The sequence below is a fragment of the Pieris napi genome, chromosome 21 (genome assembly GCF_905475465.1).
Source record: "Pieris napi chromosome 21, ilPieNapi1.2, whole genome shotgun sequence".
NCBI lineage: Eukaryota > Metazoa > Arthropoda > Insecta > Lepidoptera > Pieridae > Pieris > Pieris napi.
Genome location: NC_062254.1, coordinates 8,798,758 through 8,822,198, shown reverse-complemented (window position 1 = coordinate 8,822,198; position 23,441 = coordinate 8,798,758). Strand labels below are relative to the sequence as shown.

General features: G+C 33.9%; 1 protein-coding gene across 1 annotated transcript; it reads right to left on the bottom strand.

The window, feature by feature from the left end:
• Positions 1 to 9,500: 9,500 nt before the first annotated feature.
• LOC125060435 lies at positions 9,501 to 16,334 on the bottom strand. The gene is made up of 3 exons (XM_047665340.1): positions 16,141 to 16,334; positions 11,457 to 11,577; positions 9,501 to 10,755 (listed from the first exon to the last, which is right to left on the bottom strand). The coding sequence occupies exons 1-3, from the start codon at positions 16,232 to 16,234 to the stop codon at positions 10,635 to 10,637; spliced, it is 336 nt and encodes a 111-aa protein (XP_047521296.1). The 5' UTR covers positions 16,235 to 16,334; the 3' UTR covers positions 9,501 to 10,634.
• Positions 16,335 to 23,441: the final 7,107 nt, after the last annotated feature.

The following is a 23,441-nucleotide window of genomic DNA, read 5'->3' as shown; positions in this document are numbered from 1 at the left end:
ACGCTAGTCTTGTATAATATTCGTAAAGCGGATAACAATTTTGTAACTGAGTGTGCTTCAAGTGCTCGATATGAAAATTTAAAGGATTTTACCAAGAGTGCCTCAGATATTAATAAGCTTTCTTAATTATTATTTAAAGTACTCTTGTGATGTGTAATTTGACGCAATATTGTGGGTAAAATTAAAGCGAAATAAGGTTTATTATTAATTTAAAAATTTAATCCTGCAATAACTTTTGAGATTCTTGAGTGGTATGTTAGGTTAAATAAAGACTGCCGCAATGAATAATTTAGGTCTTGGCCTCAGATTTCTGAATCGGTTTCATGATCATTTCTAAATCTAATAGGCAAGTTGGTGATCAGCCTCCAGTGCCTGACACACGCCGGCGACTTTTTGGGTCTAAGACATGTCGGTTTCCTCGCGGAGATGTTTTCCTTCACCGTTCGAGCAAATGTTAATTGCGCACATAGAAAGAAAGTCCATTGGTGCCCAGCCGGTGATCGAACCTACGACTTCAGGTATGAGAGTCGCACGCTGAAGCCACTAGGCCAACACTGCTCTACTATAAGCATGTCACCGAATTTTGGGTCAACTGCCTTACGATTCTGTAACTCATTTTTCGAACTCTCATAGCGGTTTTCACAGCGGCGGACGCGCTTAAATCAATCAGTCATTTTACGATTTGGCATTCTGATAAGGAGGGAGCTTGTAGTTTATTGTTTAAAGTGAGTTACAGAATCGCAAGGCTGAATTGAGTTTCATCATCGGACGTCAAGGCAGAATACAAAATATCATCCGTATCACCTTGACGTCCGTCGTCCACATCTAAGCGATTCTTAAGCCAATTTCTGCCGCGCACCACTACTATGTAGAACCAGCTGCCCACTGAAGTATCCGAACCAATTCGACTTAGGGTCCTTCAAGAAAAGAGCGTACCAATTCTTAATAGGCCGGCAGCGCGCTTGCAAGCCTTCTGGCAGTGCGTGTGTCCATGGGCGGCGGTATTACTTAACATCAGGTGAGCCACCTGCCCGTTTGCCTCTTAACAACAGTTAGTAACAAAACAGAATTACTAAATTCTTCTCCTACTCTATCGGCACAGTGCCTTTTGCACCCACTTGCAGCCTACGTTCTTCATCACGTCGTGGGTCCATCTTATCGATGGGATTCAAGGAGACAAGAAAAGTATTTATGCATAAAAAACATAAAGACTTTTCTTGTGCTATATCAAATAGAGAATTCTTTTACAATCAATCCAAAACATTTCTCATTCATTTTAAAAGCGTGTACACAAAACTAATAGTTGTCTCTCTTTCTCTTGGGGATCATTTTTAAAACTAAATGCTTAAACTTTCACGTTTTCATTAAATCATTGTTATTCGGAAACTGTTTTTTACTGCGAGGTTTATTTTCCACTTTAATTTTGACTAATGGTTTTCGCAACGCGCTATCCAAATTAAACTGAGTTAAGGTTTGTATTCACAAGTTTTAGGTTTTTTCACTGGTATATAAAATGAAGTGAGATTACAGTTTTTATTCAAGTTAATTTTGTTAAATTGTAACGTATGAAATGAACGAACGTTTTTTTCAGTAAAATAACAAAAACTTACCTTGATCACCTCAAATATTCATTTCAATCAATGATTATTTTAAATACTTTAAAAAAATCAGTGACACTACAGCCTTTTTAGGTCTGGGCCTCAGATTTCTGTATCTGTTTTATCAACATTTGTAAATCTAATAGACAAGTAGGTGATCAGCCTTCTGTGCCTGACACACGCCGTCGTAATTTTTTGGGTCTAAGGCATGTCGTTTTCCTCGCGATGTTTTCCTTCACCGTACGTGTGAATGTTAAATGCACACATAGACAGAAAGTCCATTGGTGTACAGCCGGGGATCGAACCTACTACCTCAGGGATGAGAGTCGCATGCTGAAGCCACTAGGCACTAGACACTATGTACAGCATATACAATATCCTTACTTATACTAGATTATTATTTAGTAAAACCCATTTAGAACAAATTGTTAAAATTATAAAAACGTACTGAGTAGTAGGTACTTCTTTTTTTTCTGAGAAACTGTGGATGTACTTTACCCATATCTAATACAAAAATGTAATAACTATTATATTTCATTTCCAAAACCTTTTTCATACTAAAGTTTTCCTATAAAGCTCTATGAAATGGAAAATTTAATGGGAGGCAATATAGTCAGAAAAAGTTGCCAAAATGCCACTTTTGACATTAAAGCAAATAGGACAATTTTGGGAAACCACCTCGCTGTAATAATCATAAAGAATCTTATAATTTTAGGGCTACTGCTGAATATCAAACTGACTTTACGGAAATACTTATTGATTATCTAAACAACGCAACATATGTAATTAGGTTTTTAAAAATGTGTAATCTAATATATAAAATTCTCGTGTCGCGGTGTTTGTAGTTAAACTCCTCCGAAACGGCTTGACCGATTCTCATGATATTTTGTGTGCATATTGGGTATGTCTGAGCATCGGACAACATCTATTCTTCATCCCCCTAAATTTTTATTTATTAGACTTTTTTTTAATGACACAGCATTAAAAAATACATACAACCCCTAATTTTCACCCCTCTATGATCAACCCCTATTTTTTATTAAAAATATACATGGCAAAACGTTGTTTGCCGGATCAGCTAGTATTTTATATAGAGGCCTAAGTAGGGGGGATGAGTGGTAGCCGAAAAATTACTTATGAGGAAGTTGATCTTCTTTATTTTTTTTCTAAACATATATAATTAAAGCTTTATCACAAAATTATTTCAACCATGATGAATGAAATGCATTGAGATTAACATTCTGTTTATTTCTTTTTTGTATTACAAACTAAAAATATTTGGCATGTTCACCTTCTTGTTGTATTAAAAAAAAACTATATGTGAAGATTTGTAAATGGCCCATAATGGTATATATATATATATATATATATATACATTCTGTATTGTGCTGTGTATCTTCTGAATAAATAAATATAAAAAAAATTTAAACATAAAATTTACCACACATATAACCTCGACGTCCCGTGTTTCACAACTAAGTGTATTTTAAGACAGGTGTTAAACCTACCACTACATGGAAGCAACTGCCCACTAAAGTATTTCCGAACCAATTCGACTTTAAGAAAATTTCGTATTTTAAAAAGCCGGCAACGCACTTGCCAGCCTTTTGGCAATGTGAGTGTCCATTGGCGGCGGTATCATTTAATATCAGGTGAGCGTCCTGCGCGTTTGTTTTATTATATTAAAAATTCATTAATTTTTATCTATTAATTTATAAGTAATCTTACAACTGACACATATCCATATTATAAAAGAAAACACTCAGACAATATACAAAGCCAAAACAGTTTACTAAACAGAAAACTAAGTACTTTACAAAATAGATAAAAAACAAATAAAACTGAAATTATACCTTTAACACAAGACTATTAAATAATAATAATTATAGCCTTATTTCCAAAACTTAACTATAATAGATTAGAACTTTCATTGATTTTGAATTGAAAAATTAACTTTTAACATTACGTAAAATAGACTTTAACATTTAGGAATAATCATTTGCTTGTCAGGTTTTGGTTTGTCCACCGTTGGACATAGGCCTCCTCCATCCGTTTCCACTCGTGTCTGTCGTGGGCCAGGCGCGGCCAGGTGACACCGGCGACGCCGATGATGTCATCCGCCCAGCGCCGGCGCGCGTCGCGCGGGTACCAGTGCAGCATTCTCTCGCTCCATCGGTTGTCGCACTTTCTTGCTGTGTGCCCCGCCCAACGCTATTTCAGGCAGCACACCATTTTAGCTGCATCTATTATTTTTGTTTTCTTTCGTACCGTTGTACATTGAATTCTGTTTCTAAGATTCAAGCCTAGACTAGACTATTATATATATATATATAGAACACAAGACTATTAATATTTATTATTTCAAATAAAACACCAAATTATTGCTGACTAAAGTCTTCCCGCTTCATAAAATGATTGTATTTTATTGTTAGAAAATCGCTTCTAGCAATACTGGTCGATAACCCGCTGCCATCCTAATAAATGAAATTGTTATAGTAATCAACTAAGTGTTTAATAAACTAACACATAAAAATCAAACAACTATTTGTTCCCGTACACAAAACAAACATATATCCGAATTGTCAACCCTTGTATTTGAAGCTTATTTAACATTCAAACAGAAAGCTCTTATTGTTTTCGCTGTGAAAGTAATAAGGAAAATAATTGAAGGAATTAATCCTAAAAGTTTAATGGAAACTGAGAAATGTAGCTCCCGGGAAAACTAAGTCTCTTAACTTAATTTCACTCTAACGACTATTTCTTTTCTTTTATGAATATAGAAAAAGTAGAGCAGTGTTGGCCTAGTGGCTTCAGCGTGCCTCATCCCTGAGGTCGTAGGTTCGATCCCCGGCTGTGCACCAATGGACTTTATTTCTATGTGTACATTTCAATGGTGAAGGAAGAAATTGAGAGGAAACCGACATGTCTTAGACCCAAAAAAAAGTCGACGGCGTGTGTGGCAAACAATCACCTACTTGACAATTAGAAAAAAGAAAGATCTTGAAACAGATTCAGAAATCTGAGGCCCGGACCTAAAAAGGTTGTAGCGCCATTGGTACAATTGGTAATTAAACAAATTTTCTACCAACCCGTTAATCGAACCGAATACCTTATTAATTCGATCAAGATTTATATTTCTTCGTAATGGATTATTAGATCCTGTTTGGTGTAGAAATAAAAAATAATTATTGGTTTTGCTAGAATAACAAAATATAAGTGGAAAGTTATAGTTGGATTATCCACAGCAAATCAGTTTTAAAGTGTTACTTAATATAGGATAACCGAAAGAAGGTTTGTAAGAGTTTAATATACAGGTACAAAATTACATAGAAAAGTTTTAAAGGTGGGATCAAATCTTGCTATTGGAAAAACCCGATCGAATCGACGCTCATGCACTAAGCCGCAATTTATTTTTTCAATCGTTTCGAACGCAGCTCGCAGCCCGGTAAAGGATGCATGTTTTTTTTTTGCCACGGATAACCTCAAATCGAAATTCCCGCTGTATATGAAAAATATTTTTAATTTTCTTTGATATCCTGTTGTGTATCGATTTACTATTGGAGTATTCATGCTCTGTATGCAACTTTGAAATCCCACAGTTATTTATTTGACGTTTTATTTTGTTTTCGTTTTTCTATGAACTAACGGCGTTATATTTTTCTCTTTCTTAATCATCCTCACCTGTATATGAATTCGTAAATACTATGTATGTGCCTTGACATATGTTTTTTTGATAAATAAAGAAACGGTTAATTTACATTTTAAAGTTGTGATATGACTATATCACAATTTTTTGTATTTCCCGCTCGATAATATGTCAAATGAGCTCTTCATAATTGTCTCATAAAATAGTTTAGTAATGCGGTGAATAGATCTTAAAAGTTAAAGTAATTTTATTTAGATATTTAAATGTGACTTTTTATTATTAAGGCTTCTTATAACGTATTAGTAGCGCCTGTAAGAAAATTAGGTAAAAACTTTCGACTGTAGGACTAGTTTTGATAAGGCGTAACTTTTTAGCAAATATCTTTAATTACTATTAACATATAAAAATGTATTAAATTATAATACATTAGTGAATAACAATCAGCTTATACTTTTAGAATAATAATCACTTTGAATTTCGAATTCATAATTCTAATTTCAAAATTACAGTCAAATCACTTTGCCATCTGTATTCAAACATATTCTTAATTTAAATTTCGAACCACAGTACTCATATCATTTTCTCAAGCAAACCTCAATATCATAGTGGTTTACTTTCCACCTCTTACCTCAGTTCTTAGATATTTTAGAGATGTTTTTCTATGTCCATTATACTAATGTTATTCTTTTTTCAAACCATTAAACTACTTTGCTCTCGTCCAAACGCATTTTACATTTAAAATCAAACTTACAATCAAGTTACTTTGATATCTGTACTCATACATTCTTAATTTAAATTTCGAACTACAGTACCCAAAAGATTTTTTCAAGCAATATCCTCTCCTCAATATCCTATCCTTTTCCTCAATATCATCAGTGTAGTGTACTATTTCAAAAACTACAAACTACCACAGTTCTTAGATCTTTTTCTATGTCCATTATACTATTCTTATTCTTTTTTCAAACCATTAGCCACTTTGCTCTCGTCCAAGCGCATTCTAAATTTAAATTCCAACCAGTAACCAAAAGATGAAAACCTCAATATCATAGTCGTTTATTTTCAAAATGTACTCTCTCCGTGAAATGCAGCCCGTTTGTGAATTCACACTGCAATACACAAAATAAAGTCGACGTATATAAATTTACATCAACTGAAACTCGGTACATACATTTTATCTCTCAAAAGAATGAACGTTGCTTTGTCTCTTTTACACTATTCGATGTTTGCTTTGACAATATATAAATTGTAAAGGTTCTTCGATTGTCGTTTTCGTTTTACATTTAAAAAGAAAATTGGCACATTGTTACATTCTCTCTTAGTTCAAAACAAGCGAATACTGTTCTAACGAAGTACCCCGTAAACAATAGGGAGCGTTCGTCTTGCTGAGCTTTAAATAGTTTCATAAATAAAAGTAATAAGTAAAAAAGAAAGAAAGAAAAAACTAGGTGAAAAGAAACTAGCCCTAGCCTAGGATTCCCTGTGTCGTGTGCAGCTAGTAGTAAAATATTAATTGTTATGAAACGAATGAATGCAATGTAACCGTGAGAGTAGAGTGTGCCTACGTCTGGCTATTCTCTCGGGGCGTAACTCCCACGATTTAGAAAATCGCCACGCTTATAACACTAAGAAAGCCTGAGTGAGCAAACTGTACTTGGCTCGTACAGGATATTTAACATAAGAAAATTTCCAATAACACTACCTATAGTCTCTTTTAAGAGAAATACACTGTTGTTGTGCACTATTTTTGAAGTAATACTTCTTTAGGCGCGTTAGGTATGAAAAATTGATGAGAGTGAAATTTTACGATGCGCGCGCACCGTGACACAAAATTAACAGAATGAAGTTGCCCACGGAAGATGCTACGGCATTGGACATAATTTAAAAACAATATTCGAATAATAATAGAATTTATGTTACACTTAATGTAAGAGAATATTAATAAATATTTATTTATTTAATTTTTCAAATGTAAACTGAACTTTATTGACTATAATGACTCCTTTTCCAGCCTTTGATTATTTAATTGTAATTAATTATTTGCATGCAATCAAAAACTATTTTAATAATGCCAAAGAAGTATAACTTCTTACGCGCGTACATAAGCACGCGCACGCTTTTTTTCCACTTACCACTGTTTAACACTAACATGCACTCACACTAATTCACTAATCCAAACGGTTTAAATTTACTTTTGCTTCTTCTGTTAGCACTTATCTGTATTACTCTTACCTATCTGTTAGCACGTGTTTACCTGTCGCTTTTAAGTGATAAAGCCGGTCGTTGTACTCAGCTTTAGATTTATTACCGTGACAAATCTTTATTGTTTTCATTTGTCCAAAGAAAAAATATATAAAATTACTGATGACAATGTGGATGCCTATTTGGGGGAAAGGTGTGCACTTCCTCTACCTAAAGTATCCTTGACCAGTTTAACTGGTCCGAAGACCGCAGTGGATAAGGTCGGGAAGTTGTGTATATCCTTAGTTGTCGGAATTAGTTTCATAGTGAGTTTCAGGGTATGCTTATCGCAGTATAGTATAGTGATTGTAGCAGTATATGGAATACTGCTCGCATCTCTGGGCCGGTGCTCCCAAATACCAGCTTCTTCCTTTTGACCAAATTCAGCGAAGGGCTTGTCGAATTGTCAATCTCCAATGTCTTACTGATCGGCTTGATTCTCTCTCGCTACGCATTGCGTCTCTTTGCGTTTTTTACAAAGTTTATTACGGAGAGTGTTCGGAAGAATTGTTTGGGTTGATCCCTCCTGCCTCTTTTCAACACCGTACGAGCCGAACGACCTCTAAATTTCACCAGCATCATCTAGATGGTTGGAGGTCTTCCACAGTCCGTTTCACAAGGCATTTTCTTTTGCGAACTAGCGAACTGTGGAATCAGCTCCGGGGGGGGGGTCTTCCCTCAGAGATACGACCTCCAAATGTTCAAAAAGCGAGTCTACTCCTCTCTCAAAGGCCGACAACGCACCCACTAAAAATGGGTGTCTATGGGCTGCGTAGACTGCCCTTTTTGGTCGTCCCGCAAGCTCGTTTGCCTTCCTATTATATAAAAAAAAAAGTGTAGGTATCGATACAACTAAGATATGCAAGTATCAAAGAGTATTTAAACATAATTTATATCATCCCATTTTGTTTGCTCAGGTATCCAACTTTGTTCAACCGGTATCCAACAAAGTCAACGTCATCAATAAGGTGTTGTTAATAGGTTCTGCCGTGCGTTTCTGTTAATCCGTGAGTTCACCTCGCACTAACAACGCTCCCTTCCATTTTTGGAATCTCATGGGATTCTGTTAAGCAATTTCACATTACGTCTTGACAAGCGGACGGAGCGTGTAGTTTATTGTTTATCAGAATGCCAAATCATAAAATGACTGCTTCACGACTGATTTGAGCGCGACCGCCGCTGCGAAAACCGCTGTGAGAGTTCGAAAAGTGAGTTACAGAATCGCAAGGCTGTTTACAACGAACTCAGAGTGCGCCAATCGTATCTGCTGATGTTGTTACGTGGAAAGTAAAACAATCCGGCAGTGCTCCAGTGTCTAGGCATCAGGGAGCCTGATGGTTACGTTAGGAAGCGACATTAACCGCCGTTACTATTGACTAGTACTCAGCCAAACTAACCTCTCGAAAAAAGCACACATGTCACAATATATGGAAATAATTAATGAACTGCCATGATTAACAGGCGTATTAAATTGTCCGTTAATTGAACTGACAAAGGGTTTGCTTCATGTTAGTTTATTGTAATAGTTAGTCTTTATGTAAATATTTTAATCTATTTCTGTTTAATGTGTGTAGTTTTTTTTGTGTATGTATTATTTTGTATGTGGTTTAAATTTTGTGTAATGTTAGTTTGATAAAATAAATAAGGGAGCGTTCAAGTATTACGTAACAAATTTGGGGGGAGGGTTCCCTTTTGTAAATCGTTACGATGAGGGGTGGGGATTGAATTACGCGTTATTGTTAATATTATTTTCGACTTTCCAGTACTTTACACCACATAATGGTAAAGTTTATTATTTACTTACGAAACATTTTATTATTTATTATACTTACGAAAAACGTTACGGCGCGTTACATGCGGGGGGGTGTCAATAATCTCCAAAAAGTGCGTGACGTAATACTTGAACGCTCCCTAAATAATATACATATATTTATATTCGTTATTGGTTTCGATAGTAAGAACTATTTTCATTTATATATTTCTCATCATCATCATTAACAAAATAAAAGACAAATAAATATATTTATAAATTTTATTATATCTAAAAAATACATCTAAACAAAACACTTATTCATCAACGTAATATTTTTGTCTATTTTATTTATTAGCGTGTGATAAAGACAAAACATTGATATATACGCTTTTGAATAAGTGTTCCAAAGCCACAATTACACTTAAATTTACAACTAATAAAATAAATAACAATAATTTGGTGGCAAGATAGCGTCTTGAGTCGGACGATAGCTATGTATCTCTAACTCTTCTAAGGAACTCTTATCAATAACACTTATAAAATCTCGATAGTCTCTCAATTAATCTCACAATTTACCATTTTTTCCTCTACATATTTTTATTTATCTTCAATGAGTAATTGAGAGGTGTTGAGGTGGTTTGAGCAATCCTGGTCTAACACAGATTGACATATTAAAAGCAACGATAACAGAATACAAACATAGATAATAATTGACAAGTCCAAAAAGTTCCACCAATCTGGACCAATTATTGTTTCGCGAAATCCTCTGGATTCGTGCATTAATAATAATAAACGATAACACCTTGGAGCTCAACATATATCATATAATTTTAACTTTCGATTACTGCCAATACAAAGTACGTCCATATAGGAAATTCTTAGTGCTGCACGTAAGCACTGCTGTAATATCATTAATTTCTAAACAGCGTTAAATATCGCAAAAATTAAGATAAGACTATACCAGTGTTTCCCAACCTTTTTTGTGCTGTGCCCCACCATACCCTTTCGAAACACAGTAAGTAAATTTTCAAAACATAATAAATAATAGAAATTCTAAATAATTTAATTAATTTTAGAAAAGCCCCGCTTAACAATTGAAATTACCCCCCTGTGGGGAGTGGGCCCCGCGTTGGGAAACACTGGACTAGACCGACGTACTATAACATAGCTAGTAATCAAGCTGACAACTTAAAAGGCGAATGTGAAGATTTGCAAAATATCGCTGCAACTGAGCTGCTACAAAAATGGTCCTTCTGAACTCCCAAACAGTACAAACAGTCAGTCTATGAGTCCATATCTGCCCACATATTTGGAAGTACCAAAAATTCAATCGAGTTCATTGGGTCACATATTTTGTACTTGTTTGAATGTGCTTTCGACCAGGGTAAACTCATGCTGACTATATAAGGTTATTGTCAAAGTCACATTTGACATCTGGACAACAGCTGGGATAACTCTGGCTTAGATCTGTATCCGTAGTATAGCAGTTAGGTGAATCTACTACTGAGATGCCGCCACACCTGTAAAAGAAATATTGATTACAAATCAAATCACACTACTTTCCATCTCTTTCTCCAAAGACATCATAAAAAAATCAAATAACCAGTAGTATCTATAAGGTTGTACTTTTAGGTCTGGACCTCAGATTTTATTATCGCATGTGATTTTTTTTTTTTTTTTAAAGACAATTCACACCAATTGACCTAGTCCCATGCTAAGCTGGTGAAGCTTGTGTTATGGGTACTAGGCAACGGATATACATACATATTATAGATAGATATTCATGATATACACCAAATGCTCATCACATCGATGTTCGTCTCAGCCGGGGATACTAACCACTAGACCAATGCGTCGTCGTCTGTAGCTAACGTTGAATATTGGGACTAAGGTATGTCTGGTTTCCTCAGGATGTTTTCCTTCGCCGTACGAGCGGGTGTTAATGTCAGAGAAATACTAAAATTAATATATTTTTGCCTGAACCACTGATCAAAACAGGCGCTACTAATATATATGATTGATATAACCTGATAAGGAATTTGGTTAAAAAGGTTTCATATTATTATGACCAGCGAAGAACAGCGAAGTATTTTGTTTTGTAAAACAAACAAGGAAGAATGTATATTTAATTAATCTTTGATATTTTATGCCTTTTTTCCTACTAACAATAATATTTTGCCAATACAACCCGTAACTAAACTAAAAGGTTACAAATACTTACGTAGAATAATTGATTTCGCGCTGACTACATTCAATTCTGTAGCAGATGCCCAAAGGAGACACTGATTCACCGAAGGGGATGACGTCACCAATCTCCTTCACATAACACCCTTCTTTATGTACTGAAAAGAGAGTGTCTATTTTAATAAGAAGAAAAGTAATATAGAAAAATTAGGCCTGGCCTAATCAAAAGAACCTGGACCTAATTTACTTGGGCTTGGAAGTCTAAATAGGTACACCAAATATTATTTTAAGTCAGTTAAAAATAAAAACATTTTGAGTAAAAATCTACAGAACTTACTTAAACTAAATTAGTATTATAACTATTTTTAAGCGCCATAGAATACAATTTGTTGGCGAACTTTTTTCCTGTATTCCTAGTAGGTATACTAGGCCCTTTTCCACCTTATCGAGTACGAATCGGCTTTACGAGATCAGTCGGGTTCAACTATAACCTAATATTTTATAATCATCAAGTCATCATAAGTTACTTAACTTGATCTGATAATAGTCGTAACCACAATGGATAAAATAATCATAAATTAAAATATTTATTTTCATTTCGTTATAAATAGTGCAAATAAATTTTTAGAACAACATTTGAAGTAGGATATTTTTACTGTTCAGTAGGAAAGTTTTAGGTTGGTGGAATTCAGAAGGAAAAATAAGAAGAATAATAAGAATATTTCGTACAAGAGAAAATAAAGAACAACCGTTATTAATGCGAAAGTGACCTCTGTCGTATGCCCTTATTTCACGTATTTTAATTTGAACAGACACGAGCTACTCACTTTTTTTATGTAATAGGAGGCAAACGGGCAGGAGGCTCATCTGATGTTAAGTGATACTGCCGCCCATGGCCACTCACATAGCCAGAATGCTCGCAAGTGTCGGCCTTTTAAGAATTGGTAACCTCTTTTCTTGAAAGACCCTAAGTCAAAGGTTCGGAAATAGTTCAGTGGGATTGTTCCACATAGTGGTGGTGCGCGGCAAAAACTGCCTAATAAACGCTCAGTTGTGGAACGACGGACGGCCAAGTAATGCGTACTACGGCCTATTCAAGAAAAAACTAATTTCCTTAAGACTAATTTAATTGACCGAACAGATGTGAACACTGACTACTTTAACAAGTCAATGACAATGTGATTGTCTATTTGAAATAAAAATTCACAATATCCACAAACAATTTTAACAATACACTATTTTTATAAAAACAGTATACATATAACATACTAGCCGTTTCCCGCCCGCTTTGCTGGGCGAATTAAAATAGGAAATAAATAAAATTTTATTTTTCATTATTATTTTTAACTTTCCGCTAAGAAAATTGAAAATTTTCGAAAATCGAGTTTTTAACAGATGTTGACGTTTTGAGGTTCTAGGAAGCCTCCCCGAATGTTTCCGCGGTGAAGTCCGTATGTATAAATTTTCATAAAAGTAAAACAGCAATAAACGTTGGAATTAAAAATAAATAAATAGCCATAAACCATCTAGGAAAAATTTCGCATCGAATGGCAGTAGTTTCATGTCGATACGATCAGTGGTTTAGGCGTGAAGGAGCCTCAAACGAAGACCATTTTTCTTAAATATATATATATATAGATTAACCGCCAAACGAATATTTTTAACTCATTTCCGGGAAGTCGACATATCAATCGATAATCATCATAGAAAATATTAAAAATACATTATGTAAAATATCCATCTCTAAAAGCTCACCCATTTACGTATTTCGCAATATCTTTTAAACATAAATTTGCATATTAAAAAACAAAGATACATAGATTGGCGCCAGACTAGACAAGTCGTTTATATAATTCTATTAATATGTAAATATACGTTTAAGATAATCTCTTGAAAATCTGGATCGATGTTAAAATCACGGCGCCGTTCTGGCGCCATTTATTTCGTGTAATTGCTTGAAAAATGCCATCCGACGCCGATCAATGAGCGATGAATATTCCGGGGAGATAATGACTTCTTTCATTTTTTTCATATTACCTTACTTTTAGTGGATTTTTACCCTTTCTACCAGTTTTATAGCTGACTCAACGTTTTACTTTTGGAAAATATTCTTGCTTTGCGTCTATATAAAATTTACATCACGCCAATATCAATTGTGACGACTCATTGGTATAGTACCTCTGACTGCGAATCCATGGGTTCCGGGTTCGATCCCCGGCTGAGACGAACATCGATGTGATGAGCATTTGGTGTTGTGCTTAGGTCTTGGGTATTTAAATATGTATTTATATGTCTATCTATCTATAATATGTATGTATATCCGTTGCCTAGTACCCATAACACAAGCTTAGCATGGGACTAGGTCAATTGGTGTGAATTGTCTTTAAAAAAAAATCAATACGAAACGTGTTGTATTTGAAATGCCACAACCAGACATATTCGTCCCTTTCATAAAAAAGTCAAGTAATAATTGTGTCTAGTAACACATTGTCATCCCGGCAACTTAAACCAGAGGGTTTTACATCTAAACCCCAAAACATTTGAAAATTGGTTATGTTTTGAATTTAATTATACTAGCGGACACCACAGACGTCCTGCATGATATTTCAAGCGATTAGGATATTAAACAAAGTATGAAAGTACCGACTGCAGCGCCATCTGCTGGGCTGATCAAAACCATCTTAGGCTCCACCCAAACGCAAACAAAAAAAACATTCAAATCGGTCCAGCCGTTGAAGAAGAGTTCAGCGATATACACACGTATAGGAGAAATATATATATGTAAGCTGTCCTATCTTTTAATTTAGATGACACGGTGCACACGGTGTGAAAATTTGATTGAAATCGGTTAAGTAGTTTAGCGGACAAACAACGTGACGCGTAATTTATATATATTAAGATTTCCGCAACAATAGGTACAATTCAAATATTAAAGTAATCGAAATCTATTACTTTACTACTGTAAATCGATTAATTACGCCAACTGTTGCGATAAAAACCCGCGCTGATAAAATGCCTTACCAGAAATAAATACTCTTAAATACACAATTCGAAATAACCTTCACAATAATCAGGTCCGATGGCTACCCAATTAGTACAAGTACTTGACCTTTCCTCACGATTATCGGAATGACAGATAGCAATAGTACATGACCCCAAAGTTCAAGCACTACAAGAACATGATCTAAGGAAATACAAACTCAAGGTATTCATCGTTTTCTAAATTTAAAAAATCTTTTTTGTTCGTTCGATATTTAAAATGAACATCGTAATTCGACCTTTTTATGTTTACATTTAATACAATATTGGGAACAAATTGAAGAAAAAAATTCCATATTCAAAATGAAACACATATTGTGTTTTAAATACATCCATATTCCAAACTTCCAAATTCTTTCCATGACCCCAAAATTCAAGCCCTACCACGATTTGTTTAAAGGAAGTACAAATAAGGAAAGTTGTTTCTTAAATTAGAAAATTCTAAATTCAAAAACGACTATAAACTCTTTTACCTCGTCCACATTCTAAATTCAAAAATATTCGAAGATTCTACGAAGTATATGACGTCGCAATATCTTAAGGTGGGAACTGACCAACGTTACGAGGTGTAATGTAACATGTAATGTAATGTTACACAGCGAGCATTCGTGCAGTCAGTACGTCGTATTACGGGGAAACACGACGTAACACGACGTACTGACTGCACGAATGCTCGCTGTGTAACATTACATTACATGTTACATTACACCTCGTAACGTTGGTCAGTTCCCACCTTTACACTGAATGGTATTTTAATCTCTGTAATTTGTATTGTAATTAATTAAAATTAAATACAGCTTATTATATTTAATTAATTTATACAATTACATTGATCTCTCATTACACCATCTTTAGTGACTATACAAGGCGTGTTGAAATCGCAATAACGTTAAATACAGTATCTTAAATTACATATTAAACTGTGTTCCGAATAGATTTTCTTACGTTTTTACGTAAAAACATAAGGAATGTGCGATATTTTATTTACATGACGCATTTAAACCTGATTAGCAAATTATAAAAAAAAACTTTGCGTTTTGAATGGTGCGGTTAAAGGTCAGAATATTTTTGTTTGTTTATTACACGATACTAAAAGCTTGAACAAATATTTGTTTATAGACAATTTTTGTTGTTCTTCTTATGAAAGTGAAGTAATTTATATACGGCCTTTTTTAAATATTTCCAATGTATAAAGTAGTTCTAATGACAAAATATTTTTTGAAACATACAAACATATAAAATTCGTGACACAATATTTGTAAACAAACTTCTCCGAAAGTGCTTGACCAATTTGACATGAAAATTGGACGTAAATTATTATTTTTGTGATATTACTATATGTTTTAAAATAATCACTCACAGTAAAAATACACAGACATGTATTCTAGTTGTTATAGAAACTAAAATAACTAAAGTAAATATCATATTATTCGATTACTAGTGCTGCGACATGTGTGACTCTTTATTTTATATATTATATATAATAAGTTGTCAAACATTTATAATTTACCGGAAGAGATTCAAATGTTTCGAAATTCAAAAATTCATAGTTTGAAGAGTACTTCCGCATATCACCTATCAACTTTGATCTTCCTTATAACATAACTTCACGTTCAAACAAACGTAGTATACAAAAACCTTAACAAACGTTTTTTTTAAGTCAAGAAGATAAAGATACTTACAAAGATGTTCTGGTTTTAGGGGAAGCTTGCCACGCCACGTTGCACCACTTGCAACAGCCACTAACAATGTGATACACATAATCCTAGACACCATTTTTACTGACACCAAGTAAGACTTCGTTCGTTAAGATGTATCAAGCGAGACTGGCTACTTGGCTATCTTACACATGTTTTTATGCTTAATCGGCCGTATACATACCGGTCGACTACGTCGCAAATAGTGGTCATAGCAATCCCACGTCATGATATAATAGCACAATGTTTTTCTCAGATATTGAGGTTGAGTACAGAATATAATTTATCATCCCACGCAATTACCTCTCGCGATTTACGCGAAATTAATTTTCATTTATTACTTAATCTCATTAAAAATAATGGAAACACGAAATCTGATGGATTTATTTGGCGTTTAATACCAGGTTAACCTCAATTATATTTTAAATCCGCATATATAACAAAATCGATTTTTGATAATGTTTAATATATTCAATATGATTGTTCGTATTCAAATTCGAAGGAAGTCATTTAATTTTTTTTCTTCCACGTTTTCGGACCTTGAATTTATAATTTTATGAGCACTGGTACTATTAACTTCATTTTGTTACTAACTGGTGTTTATGGATTTAAATCCATATCTAAAATTTAATAGGGTTCTTAAAATGTCAAAAAATAATCACGTAGCGATCTCTTCTTAATGATTAATAGATGTAAAGGACAAAAGAGGAAATGAATTGGCAATGTAAATAATTTGAATTTCGAATTATGAATAAAAGTTAATAAACGTTTACGTCGCTATAATGTAAGCTTTGGCTTATCAATTAATAAAAAGCTCAAGGTCAAATATCATTTGAAGATGTATGACAACAACGAATGAAAGCGTCGTATCGTGTATAAACGGCCTAATGAAGGTCGCGACGCTAAAGAATTTTGGGAAATACAAGTGATTCATCACTACGATGTAAACAAACGTCACTTATATTATTACCAATTCACAGATCCGTGAGTTAATGTCCTTAGATTTGGTGAACAGAAGTTCAATACACACACATACACGGACAATTCACTAAATCAAATACTTAGAGAGAATTCCGATACTATTTTTTGTATGAAATAGAGCGCAGCTTCTATTAGTAACGGAAATCTTGTACATGCATTGTGTAGTATACAAATTGTATGAATTCTGAATGGAGCTATCAAAACTGACTTTGACGGGTACTATACCACTCATTCTGGCCAACCTATTATGTCAGGGACTCAATTTCTATACCCGTTTTCTTCTAACAGGTGATCTGTTCTGTGCCTGACACATGCCGTCGACTTTGGCTCTGAGAAATACCGGTATCCTTACGATGTTTTCCTTGACATTACCAGCGAGTATTAAATGCGCACATAGACAGAAAGTCCAAAGGCGTACAGCCGCAGATCGAACCTGCGACTTCAGGGATGAGAGTTACTCGATAGACCACTCATACCATCAAAATCCTTGAAGTAGAAGAGCCTCGGCTTACTAACTAACATATAATTGACTATTATATGTTAGTAAGTAAGCCAAAGCTTTTGTCATGTCATGTCATGTGGAACATGGTGTAATGGTTGCAGCTCCTTACAAACGTTGTGTAAAAAAAAAACATGGCGATTAAAAAGAGTGGCGGAGAGTTTATTGCCAGTTCTTCTCTTCCGTTCTACGCCCTTGATTTGAGAACTGGCAGTAAATGTAAAATTAGAAGCATTAATATGTATTTCTTTAATGACGAATCACAAGTGTACATTGTGTTACCTACGTGAATAAATGATTTTTGAATTTTAAATTTTGAATTTTTGCTCACTCAGGCTTTCTTAGAATTATAAGTGTGACGTAGGCTCTCTTCACCTGTTGCATGCATTCGTTTCATAGCAATTAACATTTCATTGTTCCACTTATTCTATTGTTGTACGCGAGTGGTTAATATAGTGTAAATAATCCTCTATTATTTAAAGCACACCAATAACCCAGGAACCGTACACCGCATAGGCAGTGTTATTTCACAAATTGAAGAAGAAAATTATGATTTATTAAAATTCGATTGCCTCAAGTATATTATTAAAAATGAACTCAGTATAAAAGTAGGTATTAGTCAAAAGTCTGAACTGCGAGTCATGTTTCGTAATTATTTTAAACAAAAAGTTTAGACTGATGTACACGTGACTGATTGTTTTTGACTGTTTCTGCAATTAAGACGAAATGAGTAATAATTTTTGGAAATTATTACTAAAGCTGTAAAAATTAAAAGTTTTTTTTTTTAATCATGTATTAAAGCAAAGCACGAAGTCATAATGGTAATAAAAAATTAAATAGTAAAAAGTTTTCTAATTGTATTTTTAAGTTACTTTCAGAATGTTGTGTTTAACTAAAAAAGATAATCTTTGTTGCTGCGACTGCGAAATTGATCGTGTCTCATATGAAATCTTTTCCGAGCCAATTGACTATTTATCCTAGATCTGGTAGAGAAGGGTTGCGTCCATATGCAATGCATGCTTGCATTCAACGGAGATTGTCTCATTATATTTAGTTGGTAAGTGAAAATTGTAACTAACATGTGACAAAACATTAAATTATTATTATAGTGATACTTTCGTTTGGATGAAATATCTTGGGTTCGGGCCGCAGACCTATCATGGTATTTTAAGCACCTTTAATAATGTATAAGGAGCAGTGTTGGCCTAGTGGCTTCAGCGAGCGACTCTCATACCTGCGGTCGTAGGTTCGATCCCCGGCTGTACACCAATGGTATTTCTTTCTATGTGCGCGTTTAACATTTGCTCGAACGGTGAAGGAAAACATCGTGAGGAAACCGATGTCTTAGACCCAAAAAGTCGACGGCGTGTCAGGCACTGGAGGCTGATCACCTACTTGCCTATTAGATTTAAAAAATGACCATGAAACAGATTCAGAAATCTGAGGCCAAGACCTAAACAGATTGTAGCGCCACTGATTTTTTTTCAAATAATATATATTTATCAAAACATGACGATAGATAAAACCTGCAGACACTGCATATTCTATCACTTTTGGCAATCAAACTTAGCGACTAAGAGTGGGGGAAAGTTCCTTGCCAGTTCTACCCCCTTGATTTTGGAGTTTAGATCTTCCTTTTCTTCAATAGTGATCGAAATGATTAAATAGACTTTTACTTTGATTTAATATTATCAACAGAGTAGATACACTACAAATTTTCATTCCACTGTAACTTCCAATCAGAAATATTGTTACGCGACCTGAATACTTTCAGAAACCCCCACTTACCTGCTTACCATCTCTGATAAGAAACCAGATCTAAACGCTGCATACTCCAATGTTCGGGATTTGCATTCCGCAAATGAAGACGCTTATGTAGGGTGACTAAGGTGCTTCAAAATTTAAGATTTTTGGTCTTTTATTTTAAAAAAGTTCTCATGACCACTCAAGCGTTGATAATCTAGTTGGTGAAGTATAAAAATGCATTTAGGCCAGGCATGTTTCCGCTTTTTTGATTCTTTTTCATAGTTTTCAAATGAAATAGAAATGAAATGAAATAGTTTATTCTTGCAAGTAGGACTATATAAATCACTTTTACAATGTCTTCCTAAACTAGATGAAGTCGACATTTCCTAACTGACTGCCCTGAGAAGAAATGTCGAAACAAACTCGGGGGTCTTAGTCTCTTTTATAGTCCTGCTGAGCGATATATGAGCTATATGAGACACGACCAATTTCGCAGTCGCTAAAGCTGAGCCTAAGCACTCAAAATAATTTTAATTGCGATAGATAAAGAGGAGCTCTGTTTCGTATGTCAAGTGCGTTATTAAGTACTTCGCGGAGGCTGTATTTATAAGTTATTTTATTGTAATCTAGCCTAATCAGGCTAATAGACAGTTATAGTCAAACATAACATATTGTCTTTTACTTCAAAGTCTTCAAAGAACTGTCTTATACCTAGCACCCATATCACAGTGTTCAACACTATTAAATTTTTATACTTGTGTGTTCAGCACTATTAATTTTGTATAGTTGTGTGTCCAGCACTATTACATTTTTATTGTTATAAAATATAAAAATATAAAATATGTTTATTATGGAACATAAGATACATGTATCACTTATTCCACGTCATTAAATTTAAGTATGTTCAGCACTATTAAATTTTTACAGTTGTGTTGTGTGTTCAGCAGTATTTAATATGCTTATTACGTTTAAATCAATTCAAACTATACAAAACGTAACTTTATAATTTCTCGCTTGTATTTGAAACCTCAGTTCTTCTCATGAATATTCACAAAATCATCAACGCCTGGTTACCCTGGTGCGTGGGATATTTTTTATTCAGTTTATGTTGGGAACACCACAGTAGATCCGGTTCAAGTTGGTCGTAATAAGATTTAATTTAAACGGATCCTTTTGGAGAGTATTGACCTAATAAAAACCTTTGTAGGCTGTATTGTTTATGTTTTGGTTAGATGGATATGATATCTGATGATAATGAAATTGCTGTAATGTTTTGATTCGTGGAAGTTTATCATTAATATTTAATACTTATAACTTTGAATAATTAAGAGTAGGGTGATTCTATTAATTTATTGACACAAGTTGCAGCTTGGTACATATTCTTAAATTTAAGATGGCGTCCAAATTTAGTACTTTAATTAAATTCAAATGAATTGCTTCACGTACTTTAATTTGGCTGAGATTTATGCTACTGTGCTAAAAAATTTAATTTATTTTATTTTATACCGTGGTAACTAAAATTTTATATAACTAGCTGTGTTCTGCGGTTCCACCCGCATTAGTTAGATAGTACGATGGTCTATAAGCTATGATTACCTTGGTGAATAGACTTTTAAAAGCTATATAAAAATGCTATAATTTCCCTTATTTCTAATCTTTAATCTTAGTTTTAAATATTGTTTCTCAGTATGTATGCAATTCTTATGAGAAATAAAGTTATTCTTAAACCTATTTTTTTTTTGTTAGGCATGGTATCACGGAGGTTTATGTAGATCGATGTCTTCTATAACACTGTGTAACATCACTTTCCTCTATTGTCAATAGTTTCCTGGTAATCTGTATTGGTATTTTTCACACGTTATTCACCAACAAATAACTAACTAAAATTGTAGTCATTACGAATGCAAGACTATTACACAAGACTGGCATTGGCAACTGTGACCTTAGACAAAAGTATTATTTTAAATCAAATATTCCTATCCGTAAGGTGATTTACCTTTGACAGGTATGTTTCAAATATATATATCTTCTATATATATATATAATGAAAATGGTCTTCGTTTGAGGCTCAATCACGCCTAAACCACTGATCGTATCGACATGAAACTACCACCATTCGATGCGAAATTCCAACGTTCCTTCATTTTTTTATTGCTGTTTTACTTTTATGAAAATTTATCCATACGGACTTCACCGCGGAAACATTCGGGGAGGCTTCCTAGAACCTCTAAACGTCAACATCTGTTAAAAACTCGATTTTCGAAATATTTCAATTTTCTTAGCGGGAAGTTAAAAAGAAGAATAATAAAAATATGAAAAAAAATAAAATAATGAAACATAAAATTTATTTTAATTCGTCCAGCAAAGCGGGCGCGAAACGGCTAGTTTATCTAATAAGTAGAAACAACAATATTCATGGAATTAATAGCCATTAAGGTTTCAAGCAATTTTTGAATTTTAACCCGTTTGCAAGATTTCACCTTAAATATGTGTTTTTCCTTATTATTGGCGCCTAACAAAAGATAATATAATGTCAATATATTGGAATGTGGACCTACGTCATCGAGATATTTTTTAAGTTCTATTTTGAGCGGTAAGTTGATTGTTCAAAAATGACGGTTTAAAACTCGTTTATATTCTCATTTATTTTTAGATAAGTTTCTTTTTTGTATAATAATACAATCTTTAACATTATTATTAAGACTTCAAAAATATTACAAAATATACTTGGATGTCTGGTACTTGGAATATTTTAAATAATATTTTTTTTAGATCTTAGTTTAGTTTTAGTATTTCTAATTACATACGTAATATTGTTTTTATGTTAATTTTTTATGCACTTCTTGTACCCTCATTTGGTGTTTCTTTTTTTTCCATACTAGAGTTGGAAGAAATCGCTTGATACCTATAAGGCCGATCGTTGCCTAATAACTTATGTAATCCTTATATGTATGTTTCGGTAACGAATTATAACTAAATAAATACACGTCGCCGATGCTTGATTGCCGACTCAGCTATCCTAATGAAAAGCAATAAAATACGAAATTTATTCAGAAATGCTAGATATAATCACAAAATATTTTTTCGCTAACTTCGTAAACATTGAATTTGGTTACTACTGTTAAATACCAAACCGTAGATTTAACAGGAAACTATTCCAACACAAAGGTACACTGCCACAGGGACCAAACTTTATAAAAATTGTTTTAATTTTCTATTTAAAATTTTTATTATTATTACCATGTACGTCAAGAATATTGCAAATACTGTATAATTGTGTTTTGCACACAATTGTTTCTTGTATGTTTATGACAAAATTTAATTAACTTAGAACTTGATTAAGTCGTTAAGCACGCCAAACGGTTAGAGTTATGTATATTGTATATTAATTTGATTATGATCAGTCGATTGCGAATACGGAAATCGGTACTGAAACTTGATATAACGGAAACTATGGGTAAATACATGTTCTCTTAGTAATTAGATGTCGAGGCTAAAACAATAGGAGAATTAGAAGGACAAAAGGGAAGATGAGAACTGGACGAAAGATATAGATAGAAGAGGTATTTTCTTATAGAACAGGGGGCAAACGGGCGGGAAGCTCATCTGATATTAAGTGATACCATCCAAGAACACTCTCAATGCTAAACACCTCACAAATAACTTGCCGGCCTTTTAAGAATTGGTACGCTCCTTTCTTGAAGGACCCTAAGTCGAATTGCTTCGGATAAATATATATAGATAGGCGGAACGTTTCGTTTGATTGTGATTGGAATACGACAATATAAGGACATGGAAAGAATAATCAAAGCCGGGATTCGAACTCAAGATATCAGGCTTGAGAATCACACGCTTTTTCACAAATGTATTAATCCCCTCAAAACATGCCTTAAATATATGATACATTTCAAATGTTTACAAAACCCAATATAACTAGCAAAACCGGTAAGAATTTCGTTTCAATTTCTCCAAATCAAAACAAAAACCTGATTTTATTTAATCTTATCGAAACCGCTTTGAAGGATATCACAAAAATTCAAATTGAGCCCTCGGAGTCACA

Excerpts from the sequence above, each read along its gene's own strand:
- LOC125060435 (XM_047665340.1), bottom strand. The coding sequence starts at position 16,234 with ATGGTGTCTAGGATTATGTGTATCACATTGTTAGTGGCTGTTGCAAGT. Across the intron at positions 11,578-16,140 it reads CCTAAAACCAGAACATCTTT|TACATAAAGAAGGGTGTTAT; the intron begins GTAAGTATCTTT and ends CTCTCTTTTCAG. Across the intron at positions 10,756-11,456 it reads CGCGAAATCAATTATTCTAC|GTGTGGCGGCATCTCAGTAG; the intron begins GTAAGTATTTGT and ends TTTCTTTTACAG.